Source organism: Heterocephalus glaber, unplaced genomic scaffold (assembly GCF_053883595.1).
Source record: "Heterocephalus glaber isolate CG9 unplaced genomic scaffold, H.glaber_assembly_v1.0 deba00000594, whole genome shotgun sequence".
In the NCBI taxonomy this organism is placed as follows: domain Eukaryota; kingdom Metazoa; phylum Chordata; class Mammalia; order Rodentia; family Bathyergidae; genus Heterocephalus; species Heterocephalus glaber.
This window is the reverse complement of record NW_028258151.1, coordinates 33,614,664-33,639,403: the sequence shown is the minus strand read 5'-3', so window position 1 is coordinate 33,639,403 and position 24,740 is coordinate 33,614,664. Positions and strand designations below refer to the sequence as shown.

The 24,740-nt window shown below is 42.0% G+C and overlaps 1 protein-coding gene, 1 non-coding gene and 1 pseudogene across 11 annotated transcripts in view; 2 read left to right on the top strand and 1 right to left on the bottom strand.

The window, feature by feature from the left end:
- Ambra1 (autophagy and beclin 1 regulator 1) overlaps positions 1–24,740 on the top strand; it is a 193,281-nt gene that overhangs the window by 83,274 nt on the left and 85,267 nt on the right. For all 10 annotated transcript variants that reach the window (XM_087205049.1, XM_004851920.4, XM_004851919.4 and 7 more), the window contains 2 exons: positions 1,616–1,696; positions 2,278–2,378. In XM_087205049.1, the coding sequence (XP_087061175.1) occupies positions 1,616–1,696; positions 2,278–2,378 (182 nt within the window). The remainder of the gene's footprint in view (positions 1–1,615; positions 1,697–2,277; positions 2,379–24,740) is intronic.
- Positions 8,067–9,347, bottom strand: LOC101724678 (kelch domain-containing protein 2 pseudogene; annotated as a pseudogene).
- Positions 10,802–10,992, top strand: LOC147829570 (U2 spliceosomal RNA). Its single transcript, XR_015449043.1, has one exon. It is a non-coding gene; the product is annotated as a U2 spliceosomal RNA (small nuclear RNA).

The window sequence follows — 24,740 nt, the reverse complement described above, 5'->3', positions numbered from 1 at the left end:
TCTCATTATGTTTTTTAGCGCCCTTTTTACTTTCTAAGTAGTCTTATCTCTTTCTGCTTGCTCCTCCTTTTATATACAGTATTTCAAGTCAAAGGAATATGATATCTTAAGGAAAACAATGGTGTGCTTTGTCTTTTTGGGAAAATAAAAACCAAATACTAACTTTTAAATGGATCAACTTCCAATATCCCTGGTATTGATTTCTCTTAATGCTCAGAAGCCAATCTGCCAAGATATAAAAACCTTTTTTTTTTTTTTGGTACTGGAGATTGAACTCGGGACCTTACTCTTGCGAGGCAGGCGGCGGAACCACTGAGCTAAATCCCCGGCCCATAAAAACTTTTATAGGGTTTTGTTTAGGCTTGTACAGCTCCCAGTGGTCCACTTAAAATCAAAGCGTTGCCTTAACTTTGGTTCCAGGGCTGGTTTGAAGATTATCTCATTGATTTGAAAATAATCCAAAGGGAGAATTCAGAAAATGTCCCAAATTGAGCTCTCAGAAGTTCATTTATTTTATGGAGTTGTTTAAGCAGCTAATTAACTGTTCTGTCCAGCCTGTGCCCTTTGGCTTATTGTTCCTGTAATGCATTGGAAAGTAAGCCACGTGAAGTTCCTTTTGTCTCTTGTAGTAAGCAGTGAAGTGTAGCAGAAAGATCCAGGGCTTTAAAGTTAGATCTTCCTTGTCTTCTTCAGCCACTTACTAGTTATGTGACCTTAGGTATTTGCCTGTCTGGATCTAAGTCTTCTTATCTGTAAAACAGAACTAATAATACCCTATAGGGTAGCTAGAATGATTAAATGGGATAACATTTTAGTACCCTGTGTTTTGGAACACCACAGAAAATACATTCTGGTTAATAGAATTGCTTTAATAGTCCATAAAGAAAGCATCTTGACTTTTTTCTTTTTACTTAAATGATTTAGCTTGGGATTGCATTTTCTAATGTTCACCATTATCAATTTTTCAGTCTTTCAAAGAAAGAACTAATGGTAGTCTTTTTCTTTTTTCTTTTTTTTTTTTTTTGGTACTGGGGATTGAACTCGGGACCTTACACTTTTGAGGCAGGCAGCAGCACCACTGAGCTAAATCCCCCGGCTTTCTTTTTTTTTTATCACTGATTTTTCCATACGGGAGGTCATCTGATTCATCTGAAGGTGACTGTAAGTTTATGTTCTAGATCCCAAACTTGGCTTCAATTTCAGGTGTTACAGGTTCAAAGACTACATTGACTTAAGAAAAATCGTCCGTCTCCTTCCTGAACTATTGGTACATGCTCAAAAATCTTCTAGTTGATGTTCTCCAGAAATGCACTATAGTAATACACCTCCCAAGTTAGCTACCAGATGACTGATTTCTTCAGGCTCACCCCTCAATAGGAATTTAGTTTGGGGGATGGTGGGTGAGTTTGTCTTAGTGTCTCTCTGTGTCTCTATGGTCCCTCCCACTCTGACTTTTTGCTTTTGGGGGGAAGTGTCAGGAATGTAGCCCAGGCTATCCTGGAACTCATGATCCTCCTGCTTCAGCCTACTGAAAGCTGGGATTATGGCTGTGTGCCAACCATGCCTGGCTTTTTCTTAGTGACTCTCTCATGCGTAATCTTTTTGTTTCTTCCAGGGATAACGGTGACAGATCCAGGCACCGAGCTCCCCGTAATGCCCGGATGTCTGCACCTTCGCTTGGACGCTTCGTTCCAAGGTAAAAACTGGGTTGTGAACAAAAGAGGGAGCTTAGGATTTAGTTTTAAACCTACTTTGGGGGGCCAGGAATGTAGCTCAGCGGCACAGCATCTGCTTGGCAAGTGCAAGTCCCTGAGTTTGATTCCTGGTACCCAAGAAAAAAAACCTACTTTGGAATATTTGGATTATCCATATCTGGAATTATTTTCTAGTGAGCCTATATTCCCACCCTGCCACCTGAAGACTTGACAGGAGATGATTAGCCACAAAAAGAGATAGAAAAATAGTATGAGAACATTGTGTTGAAAGACAGAAGCCTTGGAGGCGAAGGGCAGAAATGAGATAGAAATTTGTGAAAGGACAAATTCTGGGATTTATCACATATTTTTGGGTTTCTGTGGGTTCTTAGGTTTATTTTATCCCTTAGCCTAGAATTTTCTTTTTCCCTTTATTTTTTTTGGTACCGGGGATCAAACTCACGTCCTTGCGCTTGTGTAACCAGCGGCAAAATCCCTTAGCCTAGAATTTTGAAGGCAAATAGTATTTCCTTGTTTTGTGGTAGTCTTCAGTAGCCTTTTCACACACGATTCCTTCTTGTAGGCGTTTTTTGCTGCCTGAGTACTTGCCTTATGCTGGGATTTTTCATGAACGTGGACAGCCTGGCTTGGCTACGCACTCTTCTGTTAACAGGGTCCTGGCAGGTAAGGAAATGTTTCTTTGGATTTTTACATTGTGAGGTGGCAGGGAGCCGGATACAGCTTTTTGGTCCTTTACCTGTGTTGGTGTGATAGTATCTTGGCTGAAAACTGTTTTGGAGTCCTGTTCTCAGTTCCTTACTTCCAGGCAGTAAAAAACAGGGTTCAAAAAACTTTCTCTTTCCTATTCCTACTTCCTTCAAACTTTTTGTTAAAAAATGTTTAAACCATTGGTTTTTTAATCTAGCAATTAAGTACTGACTATGCTTTTAATTGAATGATAAGGTGTCTTGTTCATGGTTCCGTTGGGGAGATACTCATGAGCCAGAGCCTGTGTAATTAGGAGCTTAATGCACACCTCTCCAACCCTTTACTGCTGCCAGCACATGGAGTTTCCAGGCACTGTAGACTCTTCGAAGGAATGAAGAGGGGAGAGACTCATGAAGCTAGATCAGAACTTTCTGCAGAATAGAAAATGGGCTGGAAAAGCCCTGCTTGGGCGGTTTTTATGGGCTTTGAAGCTTTATGTGACCAGGCTGTGCAACGTGATGTGTGCAACAACTTCTGATGACAAAGATTATTGCCCCACACACGCACTACTAACTTGTAAATTTATGTATGGAAAGGCATGAAAGGTGTAAGAGTCAAAGTACATTTAGTTATATCTTTTTTTTTTTTTTGGTACTGAAGATAGAATTCAGGACCTCATGCTTGCTAGGCAGGCACTATACTGTTATGCTTCTGAGCTAAGTCCCCGGCCCTTAGTTATATCTTTTTTTTTCTTTTTGGTACCAGACATGGAACTTGGGACCTTGTGCTTACAAGGCGGGCAGCAGAACCACTGAGCTAAATCCCCGGCCCTATATCTTTTTTTTGGGGGGGGGGGGGTTGGTACTGGGGATCGAACTCAAGACCTTGCACTTGCAAGGCAGGTGGCGGAACCACTGAGCTAAATCCCCGGCCCTATATCTTAATAAGTGTCTTTATGAAAAATTTTGGGCCTGGAGATGTAGCTCAGTGCAGAGTGGTTGTCTATCATGAAGCCCTGGATTTGATTCCCAACATTGCAAAAGCAAAACAAACAAACAAAAAACCTCACAACATTCTGTTGTGGAAAACCTGAGCCATGTGGTAAAGGTACAGAGAGATCTGGTGAGACGGGGTGAGTATTTGCGATGGCTGGTAGTCTATTGGATCTGGCATCCCCAGAGTAGCATCTTTGACACAGTATTAAGGCCTACAAATCCCAGAATCATCAGGGGGTTCTCTTCCAGTCACCAAAGCTTTGCAGGCCCTGGGCTGTCAGGGGAGTAGACTGTACCATAGTAGTCTGCCACCCTCATCTAAGGAGGGCTCTGGCCCTGGCTGTTAGACAAACCCTGTGGTCTTGGACCTCTCCTTTCCTAACATTGCTTCATGGCTTAGTGGAAGGTATATGGAAGCTCCTCACTGCAGATAATCATTTGCTGCCAGGCAGTAATACTGCAGAGCTCCTGTCCACTCTTCTATGTCTCAGACATTTGGTTCTGCCACCCTATTACACAGTACTCCCTGTTCCTCTATGGCTGGCAAATCTCTGTCACCTTGGCATTTAGCTTTTTTGGAAAAGCTATATGTTTTTGTCCTTCCCTGTGATAACTCTTCACTTCCACGTCCTGTTCCTTCTGTTGTGGCTGGTTGTCTGACCCTAAGTGTCCTACTCACGCTTATAGATGTCTTTGAATATAGGGGCTGTGTTCCAGCAGGCAGGTGTCTACAGATGTGGAATTAATGAGAAAAGTTCTCTATCAAATGATTCCAAATGTTCATAGGAGAAGGAAATCTTATCACCAAGAACCTCACTGTTGAGTTACGTTAGCAGATGGTTTCTTTTTACAATTGATTTGCTGTCATTTTCTCATGATACACTTTAGAGAGCCTATTGGTCCTTCCTTTAAAGCTGTCATCATTTGTAGATATTTGATTGTTCCTCTAGATCAGGGATGGCAAAACGATGGCACGTGGGCCACAGCAGGCTGTTTGTTATCATTGAAAGCTCTAATAGGTTCACCATCACTGCTCTAGATTGTCTTGACAGTTGTGTCATTTTTTGTCTTTCCTTAAGAAAATGCCAGCAATAATAACAGCAACAAGTAATGCTTAAAACTTATTGAGCACTTGCTGTGTACTGGGGGTTGGGGGTTAAGTGCTTTTACACATTCCATTTCTGTCCCGTGGTACGGGTAATTCTATGAGATGGATGATGTTACCTAAGTAACAGTGGTGGGAACTGAAGGCCAGAGCATCAAGTCCTCCAGCATAGTTTGGCCTGACAGCATTGGAGCCCCAGCTGAGCCCAAAGTAGCAGGTTCCAGGGCGAGCACTGCAAGCTGCTTGCCTAGTCTGCCTCCTTATAGTTGTTTAACGGACAAAGCATCAAATTAGCATTCCTTTTTCAGAACCTTAATCAAGAAGCGAGAACGAGCTCTGAGGGAATTTGACTGACCTTCAGATTTTTTCTTATTTAACTCCTCTATTTTAAGTAGTTCCTAGACATGGCTTTTTATGACCCAGTGGTGCTTGTTGAGGAAAATCTTACTATGTAATAGCCCTTTCCCAAGCCTTCTCCTCCAGGATACAGATGTTTTGCTTTTATTAAACTTACTTGTGATCATGTAATTGAGCTGCTATAATAATGGCTTTCAGAGTGAAAGAGAAATTGGTCTTTTAGCAGTAAGCACTTCCAATTTTCCTGGAAAGGCGCTTTCTCTTGTATGATTGGAATGAGGTTGTGATGGTCCCTGAACAATTATGTTTAGCACATATTTGTTCTGCAGCTGTTATGTAGTAGGCAGTGTTCTAGGCTAGGAGGGTAAATAAAGATGGATATGAGCCCTGCCCTCCTATAGTTCAGTCTCAGTGGCAAGCCATGCTTTTTGTTACTGTTCATCTCTTGGCTCAGAATATTATTGGAACCTTTGTATAATGAGTGGCTTCTTGCAGGAGTGAAGCATGGAAATTTGGCAGGCATGGAGGGACAAAGCAGACACATACATGCAGTTTTAAAAGGTGTGACCATTGCTGTGGTCACAAATGAGTATCAGGTGGGCCCTAACAGAATTCAGAAACATCAACAAAAATGCATTTGAAAAGTTCTTCCAGAAGAGCCTGGGGTGATAATAGTGAAGCAGGAAACTGTGAGGACCCCAGACAGACCACTCTTAACACGAAGATAGGCGCAAAAAGCGGCTTTTGATGTCGGTGGCTCAGCAAGTGACTCTTGTCAGTCTCGAGATCCCCTAATAGAAGTTTGTGCTTCTTTATATACTCTGTTTACATCTACAAAGCTTAATTCTATTGGAGTTTCTCTGGAAATATAGCAAGCAGGTTTACACAAACCAGAGCAGTGGAGAAGGGGAGAGCAAAGAGTTCTGGCAGGACTTTTCTGAGTCCATTATGCTTCTTTGGTGACAGATTACAGAAGTTGTCATGGCTACTCAAGTACATTCTACAAAAAGCATAGTTACCTACTTATAGTTCCCTAATAACGCAGTTAACCCATAGATCCCCAATTCCATATGGAGGGATGGTCTCCTCTCCCCCGGAAGCTACCAAGCAGGAATCCTGACCATCTGATCATCTTCATCTCTTCAGCCTTATCTTCACACCTTCTCAACAGTTCTATAGCTTCCTGGTGGCCCTCAGCAACCCATCAGCCCAGGTCAGAACTGATCTGGGTCCATACCTAAACAGGTGTAAATACATTTAAAGCTCCTGTAACTACCATATGCATATCTGAGGAGACATGCAGAAGACTAGGGAGCTCCCCCTGCTGATTCTAGTAGGCAGCTTTAGCTCAATGTAGTTCTAGCAACTAGAATGAAGGAAATGACTGCCTGCAACGGGCCAGGTACCATCCTCCATGCTTTCTCATATGTTACCTTCATTAATCATTGTGTCAACCCTGTGAGGTAGGTGGTGCCATTTCCATTCTGCAGGGAAAACTAAGGCTCGGAAAAGTTATGCCACTTGGCCTATAACACCATGAGAAGCAGACTTGGAACTTTCAGCCAGGTCTACCTGCCTGACTCATAAGACCTCCATTTGGTCTTCTGTGTTCTTTTGCTTGAGTTTGTCAGGTAGGGAATATCTGCCAAAAGGTTCTTAAGCTTAAAATATTTTCCTGCATATCTGAGGCCTCATAAAAGTGAAATGAGAAACCCTGGCTTTGACAGCCTCCTGGTAATTACTGGAAGAACAAAAAACTTCTAAGGAATAGGGACCTGGGTCATGTAGGGTATTGGTTATCTGCCCTGCATAATCTTTTTGACTTTCATCCTAATGAGCATCTGCTTCTAGCAGATGTGGGCATTAATTTACTATTTTGATTAAAATCAATGGGAAGTGTCAGGATTTTCTTGCTCCTGCTCATAGGACATTGGGGCCTGGTCAAGTGTCTTGGGCTTGAGATGGCTTTGTGCCCAGTCATCTTAAATTCTCTTGATTTCTACTTTGACCCATTAGTTGTTTAGGAGCATGTTGTTCATTTTTACATGTTTGTGAATTGCTCCCATTTCCTTCTGTTAGTGATTTCTTATTTAATTTCGTTGTGGCCTAAGAACATAATTTGCATGATTTCAGTTACTTAAAATTTATTAGAATGTTTTGGCTCAGTTTATGAGCTACCATGGAAAATGTTGCCCATGTGTTTGAGAAGAATGTGTATTACTAGGTAGAGTTTTGGTTTTTTTGGTGGTGCTGGGGATTGAACCTAGGGTCTCATACATACTAGGCAAGTGCTCTACACTAAGCTATATCCCTAGCACTAGGTAGAGTTCTGTAGATGTCACATAGATCCACTTGGTTGATAGTGTTGTTCAAGTCCTGTATATCCTGTCTGATATTCTGTCTGCTTGTCCCAATTATTATTGTGTGGTATTGAAATTTCCAGATATTGTTGTGTTTTTATTCCCACAGTTCTGTCAGTTTTTGATTCATGTATTTTGGAACTTTGTCATTAGATGTATATATATGTTCATAATTCTTACAGCCTTTTTTTTCTTACAGCTTTTTATCATTTTGAAATCCCTCTGTCTCTAGTAATATTTTTGTCCTAAAGTCTGTTTTAATTAGTATAGATACTTCAGCTCTTTTATGGTTATTGATTGTATGATACAACTTTTCATCCTTTTTGCTTTCAACCTATTTAGATCTTTGAATCTAAAGTGTTTATCTTGTAGATAGCATATAGTTGAATATTGTCTCTGAATTATTTGGTCCATTCATACTTAATGTCATTATTGGTGTTATTGTTGATTTTTATCTGTCATTTTGCTGTTTTGTATATTTTTAATGTCATCTTTATTGATGTTTTTCCTGTGATGACTTTGTATTAAATGGATACCATCTAATGTGCCATTTTAATACCTTTGTTGAGTTTTGAACTGTATTTTGTAAGGACCTCCTTCAGATTTATATAGACTTACCTCTGATAAGACACAGAAGCATTACTAACATTGTAGCTGTGTAGCTGTTGTGCTGCTATCATATAGCACATACCCAACAGTTATATTACTTTATAATCTTTTTTTTTTTTTTACTGGTGTGAAATACATTTATTGTTAACTTTATAGACACAAAAATAGGTTGCCTAGGCCATTCACATGCATGTTAAAACCAAATAGTTGCAAACTACAACATATTATACACATGATCATGATCTGTGACGATTACAGGATTGTTGTCCATGCAAGGCGATCAGAGGCATTCTCTATGAAGCCTTAAGATCCAGAAGTGTTGTTACTACCAAACCTCTGATTAACACTGTGAAGTAAGTGTTTAGGAAGGCAGTTCCACAAGTCGGCTAATATTTCTTTAAAGCAAATGACTGCTTCTAAGCTTAGCTGTACAAGAGATTTGGGCTGAACTGAAAATACAAGTATTTCATTACTGTGTGCAGCTCTGTGATGGACCAGCAGGTTGTTGGCACACCCACCAAAACAATTACTTCTCCTTCATCGCTGGCACAAGCTGTATGCCACAACCTTGGTTTTTCAGTATAGGGATGGTTAAACTGTCTCCACTCATTTTTACTGATGCAGTAAGTCCAGGCATCACTTAGTGGCTGTTTTTCGGTGGTAAATCCTCCAAAGAGAAAAAGATGATCTGAAGGAGACTGGTGTGAATGAGTGCCAGGATCGGCCAACCGGGCATATGCCTTGTGGAACTAACCCGTTCCATTCCCATGTATCTAGATTGAGACAGTGAAGATCATTCATTCTAGCATCTCGATATCTGCCTCCAAACACAGCCTTTATTTCCAACAGTTGCACAAGCATGAGCAGCACGAGGTGAAGGTGCTTTACCAGTAGTTACAGGTTGGCTCCAGGTAAATGTTTCAGTGTCTAAAATATGTACATGATCATTCCATCCTTTTGGATGACTTGAGTTCCAGAAGGATGTTTCATCAAATTCAAATGTTCCCACTGCTTTCTCTTCAGGTAAATATCCATACCCTCCAAAAAATATTAGCTTGTTTTTATATACCCAGACACCGAGTTTGTCCTTTGATGATGGAGGAATTCCTTGGCAATCAATTCTTTCCCACTGCAACACTCTGTATACCTTGAATCCAGCATGTAGAACGTATTTGTATTGCCTCTCGAATGGTGTCCTCCAAACAAGTACAGCACCCTGTCCACACACACACAGCACAGCTGCCTGACATCGAAGGTGGAACATCACCTTCAGTGTTAATTTTCTTCCATCTTCCAGTCTCCATGTAGTAGATCCATAGTTCTTCTCTAGGCAGATAAAAATCATATCCTCTGACTTGATTACTCTTGTAGCTGCCCCCAGACAAACATGTGGCGCCCGTCGCTGACGGCGACGTGGCCACTGCGCTCGGCTGGGCAGGCGAGCTCCTTGGCCTTGCAGGCCTCGAAGGCTGGCCCCGGTCCGCCTGCAGCTCCCTCGTTGCCATCAGCCATCTTGAGACTGCAGCTCTGTGCACCACGGATGCTCACACCCGCGAGCTGGGAGGGAGACAAAGAAACGATGCAGAGATGCAACGGGGCTCGGGGCCGGGGAGGCAGCGCGGCGACAGCACTGGGCGCCGGCCGCCGTTGTCAGCTTCCCGCCCAGCCCGGGCCCGCGCTGCCTGAGGAGGTCGCGGCGGGCGAGCACGAGGGGGGCCTGGGCTAGGCCCTTACTTTATAATCTTATCTGTCTGTTGACTAGTGTGAAAATTACCCCATTCCCAATAATTTTTTTTCCATGTTAATTTATTTTTGGTTGTCTTTTACCTCTCATATTTGTTAAAAATACTATTACCTCTCCCATGTTTGTGACTGACCCCTATCCCCTCTTCCCTGGTACCTTAGGGAGTTGCTTTCAGGAGGCCTCTAATCTAGTTTGGTCAACCTCCATGGGCTTCTGGAACCTCAGGCTTTCTGACTTTTAGAAACTAGCCTGATTTCACAACCTAATAATACATCTGTCTAATACAACAAATTGCTTAATTGTTCACTGTCTTTAGATCTGTACTTTGATTAGCCAATCTGAGAAAGATGAATGATAGTTAATGCATTTGAGGTCCATTGTGGTATTGCCAAAGTATGAATGAGAATGAACAGTGATTCTGGTGTTGGACCTTTTATCTCATTGGCTGAGCTCTTTATCTCCCTCCTTTGTAGTACCCTCCTGGTACCCAGTAGCCAGGCAAATAAAGTGAATGGCACATTCCAACTCAACATCAATTAAGACAGTTGTTTATAAACCCTAGATAAATGGACAATTAGTGGTGGTGGTACTAACTAGTGCTGCTTTAATAATTAACCCAATTACCTTTCCTTCTGCTCCAGTGATGAAAGTAAAGGCGGTAAGGGGCTGGCTTGGTTGCTTAGGAAACAGAAGTAAATTGGCACTCCTCCCAGAGAACAAGGCCTTCCCAGCAGCCTGGCAACACCCAGGGCCTTTCCCTTACTCAGTGTGTAACAATCACTGGAGCGTTCTTGTGTTCTCTATCCCAGTCCTTTACCACCTTCTTATACCAGTGCGTCTCTTTATACCACCAGGGAGAGGTGTGCTTCTGGTTTCTGTAGTGAATTGCCTATACAGACATTCTTCATTTAACAACCTACTTGGTTAACAACTGTTAAGAGTCCTACCTGCTGCTGAACTTCTGATCCATCTTCTTTTTTTGTCCAGTTCTGTACATCTTGTTGTGGGTTTTTTTGTCTTTTTTTTTTTGGTACCGGGAATCAAACTGGGGTCCTTGCTCTTGCTCAGCAGGTGGCGAAATGTACATCTTGTTAATAGAGCCTCAGTGTCTTTTTTTTTATACAGTACACCTTGTACTATAATTTTTGCTGATTGTACTGTACAGCCCTAAAGTTTTATGTGTTATACATTACAGTACTGCCTGTAAGAGGCAAATAAAAGCAAAGTCAGTTTCTGCTCTGCCTTTTGGCTAAGATCAAGTGTAGTATCTGTTCTTGTCAGTGTAATGAAAGCAAAGTCATCAAGTTGGAGTTTCCTTTGACCATTTCTTTGTTCTGAATATTGTAACATATATACTATATACAATTCCTCATTTAGCAACCAATTCATTTAACGACCTAGGCGGGGAAATGGAACTTGGTTATTGAATGAGGAGTGATTGTAGCCTACTGTATTTTAGGATCACTAAGCATGTTGTACAGTTTAAACACAGCATTCATGAAAAGACAAATGCCTTCAAAATATGTATTATTTCTTTTTCTGATACTGGCGAAAAGTAAGGTACCTGACATATTTTGGATATTGAGGCCAAACAAGCACTCTCATCCAACAAATACATGTTTTGCCTGTTTTGATGCAAAAGGGTATATGATTTGGAGCACAATCTTATGAGACCTGATGAGCACATATGTTACAGGCAGAACAGCTGTGCCAAAGGGCCAGAAAAATTTATCGGTGCTCTCTCTCTCTCGCTTTTTTTTTTTGGTACCCGGGATTGAACTCAAAACCTTGTGCTTTCGAGGCAGGCTACAGAACCACTGAGCTAAATCCCTGGCCAGTGCTCTCTCTTTATTGGGCTTACTTTGAAGGACTATTTGCTTCCAACAGTTCCTCAGGTGATGATAAAACTGATTTATTTCGAGGTAAATAAATTCTCAGATATAAACAAACTCTATAGAAGTGATGTTTGAAAACTTTTTGATACATAGAAATATCCCATCATATGGTACAACATATTTTCTCAAAGGTTCTATGTATACTTCTAAACCGCAGGAAATGACAAAACAATTATCACTTATTCTTGGCTCTATGATTGTTTTATGTTTAATTTTTATGTTACACTCCTGGCTAGTCAGCTCCTTTATTACACACTTTATATGTCTTTCTATCCTCCCAAGTATTTCCTGCAGAGGCAGACAGAGCAGTGGTTCCACTTAGGCCAATTCATTGTCAAGGATATTCACCGTTTGCAATGGTTTCTACAGAGGCAAAGAGGTTCCATGGGTCTGTGAGATCTTATTAGTAGTATTTTAGTGTCATCGATCCATTGGAATGACCTGCAGAAGCTCCTTTATGAGCCAGAATTGCACATTCAAACCCCAGCTTCCAGCAATATTAGCTGTGTGACCAGTGTAACCTTGAAGAATTCATGGAAGCTGCCAAGATGCCAGGAAAGGGCATGTGATTTGCTAGAGATCATATCTGGATTACCTCTTTTTGCAGTCATGATTATTGATGAGCACTGTCTCTATCACTGCTATATCATAAGATATCCTGGATTTTCTGAATAATTTTCATCCCTGCCCTTTCGGACATGTGAGGGATCAGTATTGCCTGATGTGATGACTTGGTGGTGGTTGCTATATTTTATTTTAAAGGTTGTTAGACAGCATGTGTTCTAAGAAAAACAAATCATTTTCATTGAACTATTTTGAGTCTAATACAGATATTCCTTGTTTAACAGCCTACTTGTTTAATGACCATTTGGACTTAACAACCACGGTATGCTATTCAGACTTAACAACTTGCTACTCAGACTTATCACCTATCTTTTTTTTTCTTTTTTTCTTTTTTTTGGTACAGTTCTATACATCTTGTTTGTTTGTTTTGTTTTTTTGGTACCGGGGATCGAACTGGGGACCTTGCTTTTGCGAGGCAGGTGGCGGAACCACTGAGCTAAATCCCCGGCCCTATACATCTTGTTGATACAGCCTCAATGTCTTTTTTTGGTACAGTATATCTTGCTTATATAGTACTATAATTTTTGTTGATTGTACTGAACAGTACAGTGCTGTAGTTTTATGTTCTGTTGTACATTACAATACTGCATATAAGAGTTAGGCAGGGCCAAGGATTTAGCTCAGTGGCACCGCACCTGCCTCCCAAGCGCAAGGTCCTGAGTTTGATCCCAGGTACAAACAACAACAACAAAGAGGCAAATAAAAGCGAAGTCATCAAGTTGGAGTTTTCTTTGACCGTATTCTTTATTCTGAATATTGTAATGTACATACTATATACAACCCCTTATTTAGTGACCAATTCAGTTAATGACCTGGCAGCATGTCTGAACTTGTTCATTAAACGTGGAGTGTCTGTACTTCTTCAGGCTTTAGGGAAAAATATTGGGCCTTGTCAGTGAACTTTTCTGTCCCTTTTATTAAGTGTGACTCAGTTTTTCTGTGCCTTTGTCTTTTCCCCAGTAAATCTCCTCTTGATCTTTCTCCACTGCTGCTTTATGCTTGTGCCCTTCCTGTAATGTCACTTTGAAATGTACACAGCACTTTCTAAATGCTCAGCCTCTTTCTAGTATTCCTTGGGTATTACAAGATAATTAAATGCCTTTGGAGAGTTTACCGTCTAGCTCGGGAATGGCCTGAGTTTTTTTGTTTGTTTATTTTTTGCCTGCCACTGAAAATTTAATGATTTCCTTAGGATTTTAACTAACAATCCTGATATGTTAGCTAAGGGAGCTTCAGCTCAAACTTGACCTTGGATCAGAACATTTTCCTGTACAATTTGAAAAAGCTTTGAAGGTGTCCCAGCTCATCTTTGCAGGGTTGAGTTTGCCCAAGAGGCAATATAGCAAAATTAAGAGATTGAGCCCTTGGCCTGGTGTGGTGGTGCATATCTATAATCCTGACACTTGGGAGGCTGGGGCAGGAGGATCACCGTGAGTTCGAGCCCAGCCTGGACTACATAGTGAGACCCTGTATCCAAGAAAACAAGGTTTGGGCTTTGGAGTCAGTCAAAGTTCAGATATTCATTCTGCTACTTCCTAGTGGTATCATGTTGGATACATTATTTTACCTTTTGGGTCCCTGTTTCTTCTGTTCAATATGCCTAAAAATAGTGCTTAGTACACAGGATATTTTAAGGATTAAATGTAATATAGGTTGAGCATCCTTAATCTGAAACTCTGAAATACTTAGAAATTCAAAATTTATAGTTTAGCTTTTTGCGGTAACGGGGATTAAACCCAGCACCTCACGTATGATATAAGCAAGTGCTTTAGCACTGGGCTATATTCCTAGCCTTTTTAAGACTGGAATTGTTATTTTTAGGGATGGGGTGTGTCTTGCTATATAGTTCAGGCTGGCTGGCCTTGAGGGGGATCCTCCTGCTCCAGCCTCCCGAATACTGAGATTAGAGGTGTGGTCCACAACCCCCACCCACCCCCAGGATCTTGCTGGTTTATGTTGCCCAGGCTGGCCTTGAAATTGAGATCCTACTGTCTCACCCTCTGGTGTAGCTGGGATTACAGGTATCTATCCTCCCCCTCATCCAAAACTTTGTGAGCACTGACATGATACCACAAGTAGAGAACCCTGTACCATGAAACTTTGTTTCATGCACAAAATTATTTAAAATATTGTATAAAATTACCTTTAGGCTATATGTATGTGATACAAATTTTGTTTGACTTGAGTCATCCCCTAGACATATCATTTTATGTATCTGTGCAAATATTCCAAAATCTAAAAAAAACTAAAGTCTAAAACCCTAGTCTCAAACATTTCAGATAAAGAATATTCAACCTGTATATGTGAAACACTTAGAATAATAGTGTGTGGCAGCAAGGTGTGGTGGTCCAAATCTGTCATCCTGGCATGCAGGAGACTGAGGCAGGAGGATTGCAGCAAGTTTGAGGCCAGCCTGGAACAGTGAGACCCTGTCTCAAAATACCAAAACTAAAACAAAGAATAAATATTATGTGGCACACAGTAAGTGTTCAATAAATGTTAGTCATTGTCCTTATGTAATTTTTATTGTAATTTTGGGGGCCACTATGAAATGGAATTATGCAGGTACCCTCACTGGCGAAACCATATTGGTCTCTCACCGAGCTTCTACCTTCCTCCGCAGCAGAGCTCTTTCTAGGTCCCAATCAGGGTTTTCTTCTCTTTGCTGTGATCAGAGAGTTGAAAAGACTGAGAATTTGGGCTCTAGGGCACTAACATGGTAAACTGAGGGTCCCTGTGTGGATAGTTTGTGTGTGCATTCTTGCCTGTGTACTGATGTTACCTGCGAGGCGGAGAGTAAACGAGTCACAAAGTTTAGTGTTTAAAAAAGCTTTTCTGTGCTAATGAAATAAATTCAGTAAACATCTACTCAACAGACCAGGTGCTAGTTGCTGTGTAAGCCATGCCAGGCAACATGGGATTCTCAAAGTGTAGTCCTAAACACCATCAGCCTCACCAGGAGCTCATTGCAAAGACAAGTTCTTGGGCTCTCCCTAAGACCCACTGAAACAAATTCTGCTATTAGGACCCAGGAACTTGGCTTCAAAGTGTCTTCCCCAGTGACCCTAGTGCACTTAAAATTTGAGGACCACTGGTTTAGATTAACTTGAGGTGAGAAACAGGCAGAGGTGTGGGAAGAGATGATTTAGTACCACATTAAGGTATGCGCACCAGGAACCCAAGATGTATTTGTGCCCCTGACGTGTAACCCATGGTCTGGAGCTAGTAGTAATGGAAGGAAATAAATTAATTTGTAATCACTGATTATAGCAGAGTGCTCAGCTGGTTTATCAGCCATTTGTCTTAGCATTTATCGAGCTGCTTTTGTTACATCGTACAGTGTTAGGTATTCGAATGACATGCTCTCTCTGTCTTCCATGAGCATACTGTCTACTGAGTAGACCATCATGCTCATAAACAGCTGTCAGACAGTGCTTACTATTGCTCGATGCTAAAGCAGAAGTATAAACAGAAGGCTGGCTATGAGAGCTCAGAGAGTCATTTAGCTTTTATGCTGGGACGACACATTCCTGTCAGGGCTACTAAGCATTTTTATCTCAAAAGAAATTGACCGTATCACCTTTTTTCCAAGTTTTTAACTTATTTCTTACTTGTTTCTTTTCCTCTTCAGAGAAAGAAAGCCTAACACCAACATGTCTGGATTGCGACCCGCTATTTACTTGTATTTGAAGTTCTTTGTCTTCTGGGAACTAGTGTGATCTCGAAATTTATTAATTCTCGTGGTTAATTCTCCTTAGAGTTACTGCTCATTTTGAAGGTGTTGGCTAAAGATTCCCTCTAATGACCCACCATAATGCTAGAATCCTTTTACTTCATTCTGTTTATCTTGTGATTTGTGTGCACTGTAACAGGTCTACAAACCCTCAGAACAAGTTATATGGTGAACTAGAAATCTGCAGAAGAAATATGAGGAAAGAAAAAGCCAAATGCCTGGTGTGATGGCGCATGCCTGTAATCCCAGGCATGCGCCTCAGGCAGGAGGACTGCAAGTTTGAGTCCAGCCTGGGCAGTTTGGCAACTTAGGAAGATCCTGACTCAAAAAGCAAAAAAGGCTGGGAAGGTAGCTCAGTGTGAGTCCCCAGGACTGGGGGGAAAAAAACCACAACCAAATGTGAAGTCAAAACTATATTATCCAGTGGAGGTTGTAGCTTTCTTCAAGTTTCTTTAAGTTTTCTTTCTTTGTTTCAAATGTTAATATTAGAGATCTTTTGTAAACCATGGAAAGACTTGGAACAGCTCCCTTTGCTGTCCCATCTACTTCATCCTTTTTTATTTAGTGATTTGTATGAATTCTGGAAGCAAATAATCCATGCTGACTACCTGCTTTTTATTGTTTTGTTTGGGGTTTTTTTTTTGGTACCTGCTTCTTTTTAAAATCCTGAGTTTGTTTTTCTTCCCCTTTTCATATCCTCAAGCAACCTCATTTATTCCACACAGGCTGGAAATGCCCATCCAGGGGAGCTGGCAGACAGCACCTCTCACTCTCTCTACCAAAGTAGAGCCAACTTGTGGGTGTTAATTTCCTGTCTTTAACACCTGCTGGTCCACACAACCTGCTCTCTCCCTGGGTCCTTGCGGCTCTCAGCTCCATGGATTTCTGGTGTAAGCCAGGGTGTGGAAAGAGACATCTGCAGTGGGTGACTGGGGACCCTTCAGACCTGGGGTGGTCATCTGTTGAGTGTTACTTTGGAACCAGGTACTCATCTCGTAAGCACAAATGCCTTAATCAGGGCCTTCAAAGTGAGAACTTTGGTTTCTCCTCAGCCCGGCCTGCTGCAGCCAGCTGCCTGAGGGAGGGGTCCAGCCTCACTTGTATGTATTGCGTATGATGGGGCTGTGTTCTGCAGGACTGGATGGCAGTCAGACTCACTCACGGTTTTCACTCTTGTGGCTCAAGGCTTGTAAAGCAGGAGCCAAAAAATATTCCTTTCTAAAGCAGAGAACAGTGGAATAACTGAACAGGAGGTAAAGAGTACAAGTTCCTAGTGGGAACAAGAGATTTATTCAGGGAGGTAAGGTGCATAGTGGAGCTGTGAGGAAAATTCATTTATCTTTATAAATGAAAATGGCTAGAAAGTTGAATTGTTTTCAGAATCTGTGGTACAACATACTGCCTTTGACTTCTTTTTGTGATACTTGCTGGTTTTCACAACACTCCTGTGGTATCTCTTGGACTAGTAATATATATGAATTAAATTATATGGAAATGCTGGACATGGTGGCACACACCAGTGATCCCAGCACTTGAGAGGCTGAGGCAGGAGGATTGCCGAGAGTTCAAGGCCACCCTGCACTACACCATGAGTTCAAGGACAGCCTGAATGATGTAGCAAGACCTTGTCTCAAATAAACAAACAAAATTACATGGAAATATCCATAGTCACTTTTTATTAGAGGGAAATTTCATTCAGGCAGATAAGCTCTAAGACTGACAGACAGTTCTATAGTAGCATTTAAGATTATCCAAAACAGCCAGGAATGATATTGCCTGTAATCCCAGCACACAGGAGGGAGAGATAGGAGGATTGCCTTGTGAGTTCAAGCCCAGCTTGGGCTATATGGTGAGTTCAAGGCCAGCCTGGACTACATAGCCAAGACCCTGTCTCAAAAAAACAAGAAAGAAAAAAAGCTAGGCATGGTGCCACATACCTGTAATTCTAGCACTCAGAAGGCTGAGGCAGGAGGACCGCAAGTTTGAGACCAGCCTGGACTACATAGCAGGACCTTTTCTTAAAAAAACCAAACCAAGGGCCGGGGATTTAGCTCAGTGGTTTTGCCACCTGCTGCTCAAGCGCAAAGACCTGAGTTCGATCCCCAGTACAAAAAAAAAAAAAAAGAAAAACCAAACCAAACCAAAAAAAATAAAAATAAAAATTTACCCAACCCATTGTCTTTCATGCTGTTATGGAAAGATAAGATTTAGTAACTGCAGCTTAGATTTGGCCATAAGCTTGAATTAGATCACAATTCTAAAATGTGGCTATGGCATGTGGTATTTCAAATGTGCTTAAAACGAAAACAAAGCCAGCCATTGTGGTGCACACCTGTAATCCTAGCATTTGGGGAGGTTGAGACAGGAGGATTGCAAATTCCAAGTCCTGCCTGGGCAACTTAGCAAGAACCTACCTCAAAAAATAAAAAAGGGGTTGGGGTTGTAGTTAAGTGGTAGAGCACCCCTAGATTCCATTCCCAGTGCCACAAAAACCTTTAGGTGCCTACTGCATACCAAGTACAGGTTTATGCACTTCTCATGTACTAATTCACTTAATCTTTACAACATTCTTAAGATGTATCACTCTTACTCATTTTTACAATGAGCAATCTGAGTCTAAAGAGATGAATTTGCCCAGTGCCGTAGCTTCCAGGTACTTCGCAGAGCTAGAACTGCAACTCAGGCAGTCCAGCTTCAAATTGGGACTTTTCACATGGAACCATTGTGAGGTGTAGGTGATTCTTTGTTGGTAGAAAAACAAGCTGAAATCTAAACTTGGGCTTTAGGAGAAAAAAAATAATGTGTTTGGCTCACATGCTACTGGGGAGGGGGCTACAGATCCTCTTAAACTGGTGTTGCTGCTGCTTTCCCCTAGAAAGAGAGCCCTGTAGAAGAATTACATTCCCAAACAATGAATCCTGAAGAGGTAATTACACTGTTGCCATCCCATCGGGAAGAGGCTGGGGGGGTGATTACATTCCAAAACAAAGCTGTTTGGGTATAATTGCACTGTGCTGGTCTTATCAGTCTGGGGAAGGCAGGCCTCTGGTCTCCATCCTCATTTGTTTTTGAGATGGAATCTGAATAGCATTCAATTAATAGTCAAGACCCAGGCACAGGGAAGTCAGCCAAAAGAGCCAAGAGGACATTAACTTGTGATTGGCATTTTCCTTCTACTGAAGTTTTCCAGACCTTTAAGTATCAGCAGACTTGAGAGGGAGTACTTTTGAGAAAATGTACTTGACTAATGGAAGGTTAGAAGCCCCTGTTTAGAGACTATGTCCGAAAGCCCTCCATGGTTATGCATAGAAGAGATGGCTGGGTGGCTGTGAAATTCCCTCTCACTATGCAAAGATGGTCCTTCAAATCTTTCCCTACAATTTCCAGTATAGACATGAGTGTCTGTAGCTTCCAGGTGTGGAACAGAAAACCCCTCTATGGCTCTGTTGCTAATAAGGCTGACTTTGGTTTAACTTTAGCAAGAATGTTTAGATCTGGTCTAGAAGAAGAAATAACACTATTTAATTGTTTTATTTTATGATTCAGAGAAGACTAAAAGTTACCTCAGGCATAGCTGTTGAGCATGCATGGAGAAGGGCAAGAGGCAGGGTATCTAGTTGAGGATTGCACAGCCCGGGAAGTGTTGTGCCTCCGGCGTGCATCATTTAGTTTTTGCTACTGAGCAAACCACCCCAAAATTGAGTGCTTAAAACATTTGTTTGTGTGTTGTGAACCTAGGGCCTTCACACTGAGCTATACCCCCAGGCTTTTTTTTTTTTAAAGACAAGTTCTCCATAAGATGTTAAGTCACTAATTTGCCCAGATTGGGCCCAAACTTGTGAACCTCCTGCCTCAGCCTACCAGCCCTGCTTAAAACAACATTCATTATTCCTCACAGTTCTGTGGTTGCGCTTCTTGTGGTCTTTGCCCCTTGGCTGCTGTCTGTGGTCAGCTGGTGGCTTGCCTGGGAATGGATGGCCTTAGATCAGTGGTGGCAAATCTATGGCATGCGTGCTGTAGCAGGCACACAGAACCCTCTCTGTTGGCATGTGAGCCAAGTCACCCCAGCCAAGGCTTGTATCAGCACGCATACACCAGCAAAGATCACATTAATTGTGGAAAAGCACACAAAATGCAAACTTTGGCTTTTTGAAAAAAAGCTGTATCATTGAAAGCCCTGTTACTGTGTTTTTTTTTTAAAGACAAAGATATTAATGTATGACTTGTTTTATCTAAACTAAAACCTCAGTATTCAGGGGTTTTTTTCGGCACCGGGGATCGAACTTGGGTCCTTGCACTTACGAGGCAGGTGGCAGAACCTCTGAGCTAAATCCCCAGCCCCAGTATTCAGGTTTCATTGCAGTGTTGCACTTTGTAATAAATAAGTGGGTTTGGGGTTGCAGTTTGGGTGCTGGCTCTCTAAAAGGCTCTCTCACCATCACTGATAGATGATGGTATAGTGGATAAAATGATGGTCTGCCAGAGATGCACATGCCCTTATCCCCAGGACCTGTGACTGTGTTACTCTAGGGACCTTAAGCATGGGATTGGGGTGACAGATCTTCACATGGGGAGACTGTCCTGAATCATCCAGGTAGACCCAGTTTAATTGTGTGAGCTGTGCAGAGTGGAAGGGCAGAGTGGTCCCTCAGTGAGGTGCAGCTGTGAGGATGGGAATGATCGCTCTGACAGCCAGGAAGGAAAGTATGGAATTCTGCCAACAGCCCTGCCTGCACTTTGGTTTCAGAACAGTGGGGCCCTCATTGGATTTCACATCTAGAGAACTGAAAGATAATGAATTTGTGTTGTCTAAGCCATGAAGTTTCTGGTGTTTTGTTACGGTAGCCATAGAAAACTAATACAGATGGCTTCACACACATATCTGACATTTGACAGGAGGGCTGACTTCAGCTGGGCTGACTTGTTCTTCTCTTCACCACTAAACTAACCTGCTTTGCTTCACATAGAATCTCAGGATTTTCCAAAAACAGCCTCAAGGCACAGGGACTTGTCCAGTTGCCCCTTGTGTCTTTTTTGCTGTTATCCTATAGCTAGAGCAAGCCACATGGTTCAGCCAAAGTTCCAGGAGGAGACTCCTCAAAAAGGGCATGGACTCCAGAAAGCTTAAATTGTTTTGAGATGTGAGATAGCCTGGTGTCTCACCCTAAATAAGTTGCTGTTTTAAGTGTGCTTATATATGCTGAGGAATGGTTTGACATACCTGACAATATGGATGCGTGGGTTTGGAACTTTGCAAAAACATCTCATCTCAGATTATTGTTTAACTTACTGAGAGAGAAATGAATTTAGAAATGACATCCAAATAAGAAGCTGGGCCCTGGTTTTCTAAACCTAGTGATTCAGAGAAAGTACCTTTTCTCTTTCCCTGGGTGTATGCCCGGATGTAGCCCTCTATTTCTGTGTGCTGGAGGGTAAAAGATGTGCAGAAGAGCTCTGTGGGTGGTTGGGCCCCTCGGGGCCACATGTATTTCTGTGTAGGAGGAAGACTGACAGAATTAACTTTGAGCACTTACTAAATTGGCTGTAAGTGAACCTGTACCCATGGTATCATTTATAATCCACAGATCCTTTAACAGAAACTCCTTGGGAGAAAAGTTCCTGAAAATTAAGGCAAGGGATCTCTGTGTGTCCAATCGCAGTGGCACATTAAGCTTTCTTACAGCAATGGATGGGAGAAGCTCAAACTCAGTTCTGCTCAAGCTAGGACTTAGTGTCTGCTTGTCTTTATTGATGAGATTGGTTAAATACTACTTAGTGGGGTCCAGATTTGAACTCACGGATTGGGCTTCAGTTCACATAGAGCCGACTTCAACCTTCTCCGGTCATTCTTTACTCCCTTAGTGTTCTCTCTCAGCTGTCGCAGGCTGATGGGGTGGGGTGGAGGCTGTCTGCTGGGAAGCCTGGATTTTACCCTCTGGATCGTACAGCCCGTGTACCAGAAAGACGTCTCTCCTTATCATTGGAGGTTTCAGCTGGCTTTGACAAGAGCTGCATCATGAAGCTCAGCAGGGCAGCCTGCGGGTTAGTGTCCTTGTTAAATGTCTCGTTGCCCTGCCTCAGAGATGAGCTAAGCCTTGTGAAATGACCACAAGGCAGAAAGGGGCCCCCTGCCACAGCTTGAAATGAGTATGTGACCGGAACATGAAGAGAAGGGCCATGCTCTGGTTGGCCTTGGATGGGAAATGTAGGTTCCACTCCTGAGAGGAGGTGGAGCAGTGGCAGGCCCTGAGAGCAGGGGCACTGCCAAGGATGGAAATGTACAGACTGCGTGATCTGCAGAGGCAAAGCTCCCTACAGAAAAGGAGACCTTATCTCTCACTTCGAGATAAGAGCTAGAGTGTGTCCTTATTCTTCTGTCTTGGCTCTGTAGTTCCCTTTCCTCTCCTACCTTTCCATTTATCGTCTGTCTCTGTATCTAAACAGATTTTGAACTTGATTCAGGAGCTAAGTGAAGACTGACAAAAACCACGAAGTGTTTCTTGGTCTAAGTAGTTTCATTGATTCTGAAGTGAGATGACTGGTGTAAAGTGGTAAAATGTTATATTGCTTATTAGGTAAACTAATTAAAACTGAAAATATGAACCCAAAGCTGAAGTAAGTTGTTTCAAATGTCGAGTTTCTTCAGTCCCATGTAGTGGGTGAAGATATCTCAGGGACAGTTTAAAAGCACCTGCCTTGAAGAAATTTCCAGCTTTTCTAATCTTTGTCTCACCTGGAAGAATTTGAGGTCCTATGGGTTAGAAGCAGCCCCAGCACCAAATTGGCATGGGAATCTTTAAATACCTCCCCAGCACTATTATCTAACACCAAGCCACCCCCAAATACTCCATCTAAGTGAAAAGTATGTGCTTGCTCTGCTGGCAGTTTTAAGACGGATCACCTAAGCTGTCCCTACCCCACCTATTCAGCTGCCAACCCCGAAACTCATTTATAAAATTTCTCAAGCTGCCACTGTGTGGAAGTAACAGAGAAACTGGCTACACAGTTTGGAGATTGTAGGGCTGAGGGAAGGGCTGGCCAGCTGTTTTTTCCTCACAACTTCCTGCATACATTTTGTCCCTTCCCATCACCCTTTCTAGGTACTTTGTGTCTTTAAGTTTGGTTGATGTAATGTATTGGTCTGTATTTTCAGGTACCAAATGGAGCCCATGCCCTTTGCTTTGTGTTATTAGTGTCTCCTATGTGGAAGAGGGACCTTTTCTGTTATCAACCTGGAGAAAATTTGTTTAGAAATTCTGAAAAAAAAATTTAGTCTTGGGCCAGGGATTTAGCTCAGTGGTTCCGTCGCCTCCCTCACAAGCACAGGGTCCTGAGTTCCATCCCTGGTACCAAAACCAAACAAATAAACAATAATTTAGTCTTGTTATTTGGAGATAGCCTTCATTTCAAGCTGCCTGCTTTCTGTGCCCTCCTTATTTGTAAATTTTTGCCATTGTACCCGGTTGAACCTTTTTCTGAACCTGAGACCTTACAGTGAAAGCAAAGAGTCCACAGCAAAAAATGGTAGGATTCTTTGTATCAAGAGCCAAGCCTTGTGGTTGCAATTTGTGACATTTTACAATTTTACATGAGTCATTAATTTTGTGTGGGGAACATAACTGAAACAATTCATCAAACTAGCAATGGCCTCAGGGCCTGGGGGGGTGGGGTAAGGGAGGAAAGGGTTGGAATTAAGACTTCATATTTTAACAAATTGAATTATTCTCAGAGTTCTTCTTAGATCTATTTTTCCGTTCTTCCTTGAGCAGTCTGATGGGAAGGAAGTTTTGTGTGCACAGAAACAGATTCATTCAAAGAATATTGCAAACTAATACAGGCGAGATTAAGAACTGGTCTACTTCCTAAAGAAATGTATGTTGTCTGTTCCTTTCCCAAGTGAGGATGTGGACATTAAACTACTGAGTATTTATCTCACTTAGGCTTTGATGTTTTAAGTGGTATATGTTAGGAAATGTCAAAGCCACCATAGCTGTCTTATTGTAAGAAACCAAAGATGAACTTTTGTCTTGATTATGATTAATATTTTTATTCCAAATTACACAAAACATTGAGCCCTGAGTGTTGCCTGCCGGCTAAGTTGGCTAAGGTTTGAATTTTTTTTTTAAGGATTTGAAATTAGTTGTTATTCTACTTTGCTGAGGGTCCTAACATCAATCTTTCATCCTTCCCTTTTTTCTTAGACTTAAAAAAAAATTTTAAATGTATTCCGTCTACCCCATGCACTCCCCCACTCCCTGCTCAGATTGGTCCCAGGGAACGCACTGTTTATCCCCTCGTGTTGTAGATGTCTGTGGACCATCTCCAGCTGAGCCTTGAAAATTTCCATTTCTCAACTGGGTACTTTGCTCCTTTTGATTTTGAATTTTGCTTCCCCCCACCCCACCCCCACCACCTTTCTGTCTCTAGAGATCATGTTCAGCATCTCTGCAGAAGATAGGTAGGGATTAGATGCCTTTTTAGTGAACCACTCTGTATTTCTCTTCTTGAACCTAATCTTCTATTTTAGCCATAGGGAAAAGTCTAGAATAAGCACTGGTGTTTTGTGTTTCTCCACGACCTTGGTCTGTCTGCTAGTACCTCTGCCTTAGAACAAGAGGAGAGTTAGGAATGTATGTTGGGGTCTCTGTTTGGAATTGAGAAGTGCATGCTGATCATAGGCCTTAGAACACTTATTTGTCCACTTACTCCCTTACTGATTGGAAGGTGTTGCCCTCCAGTGGTTCTAACATTTTCATGAAATTAGCTGGCAAAGTAATAGAACTGACTGATTGTACCACTGCATCCACTGGTATGCAAGTGGATAAGACAGTCGAACTCGGGACCTTCTACTTGCAAGGCAGGCGGTGGCACCACTGAGCTAAATCCCCAGCCCTCATTGGATTATACTTCTTGAAT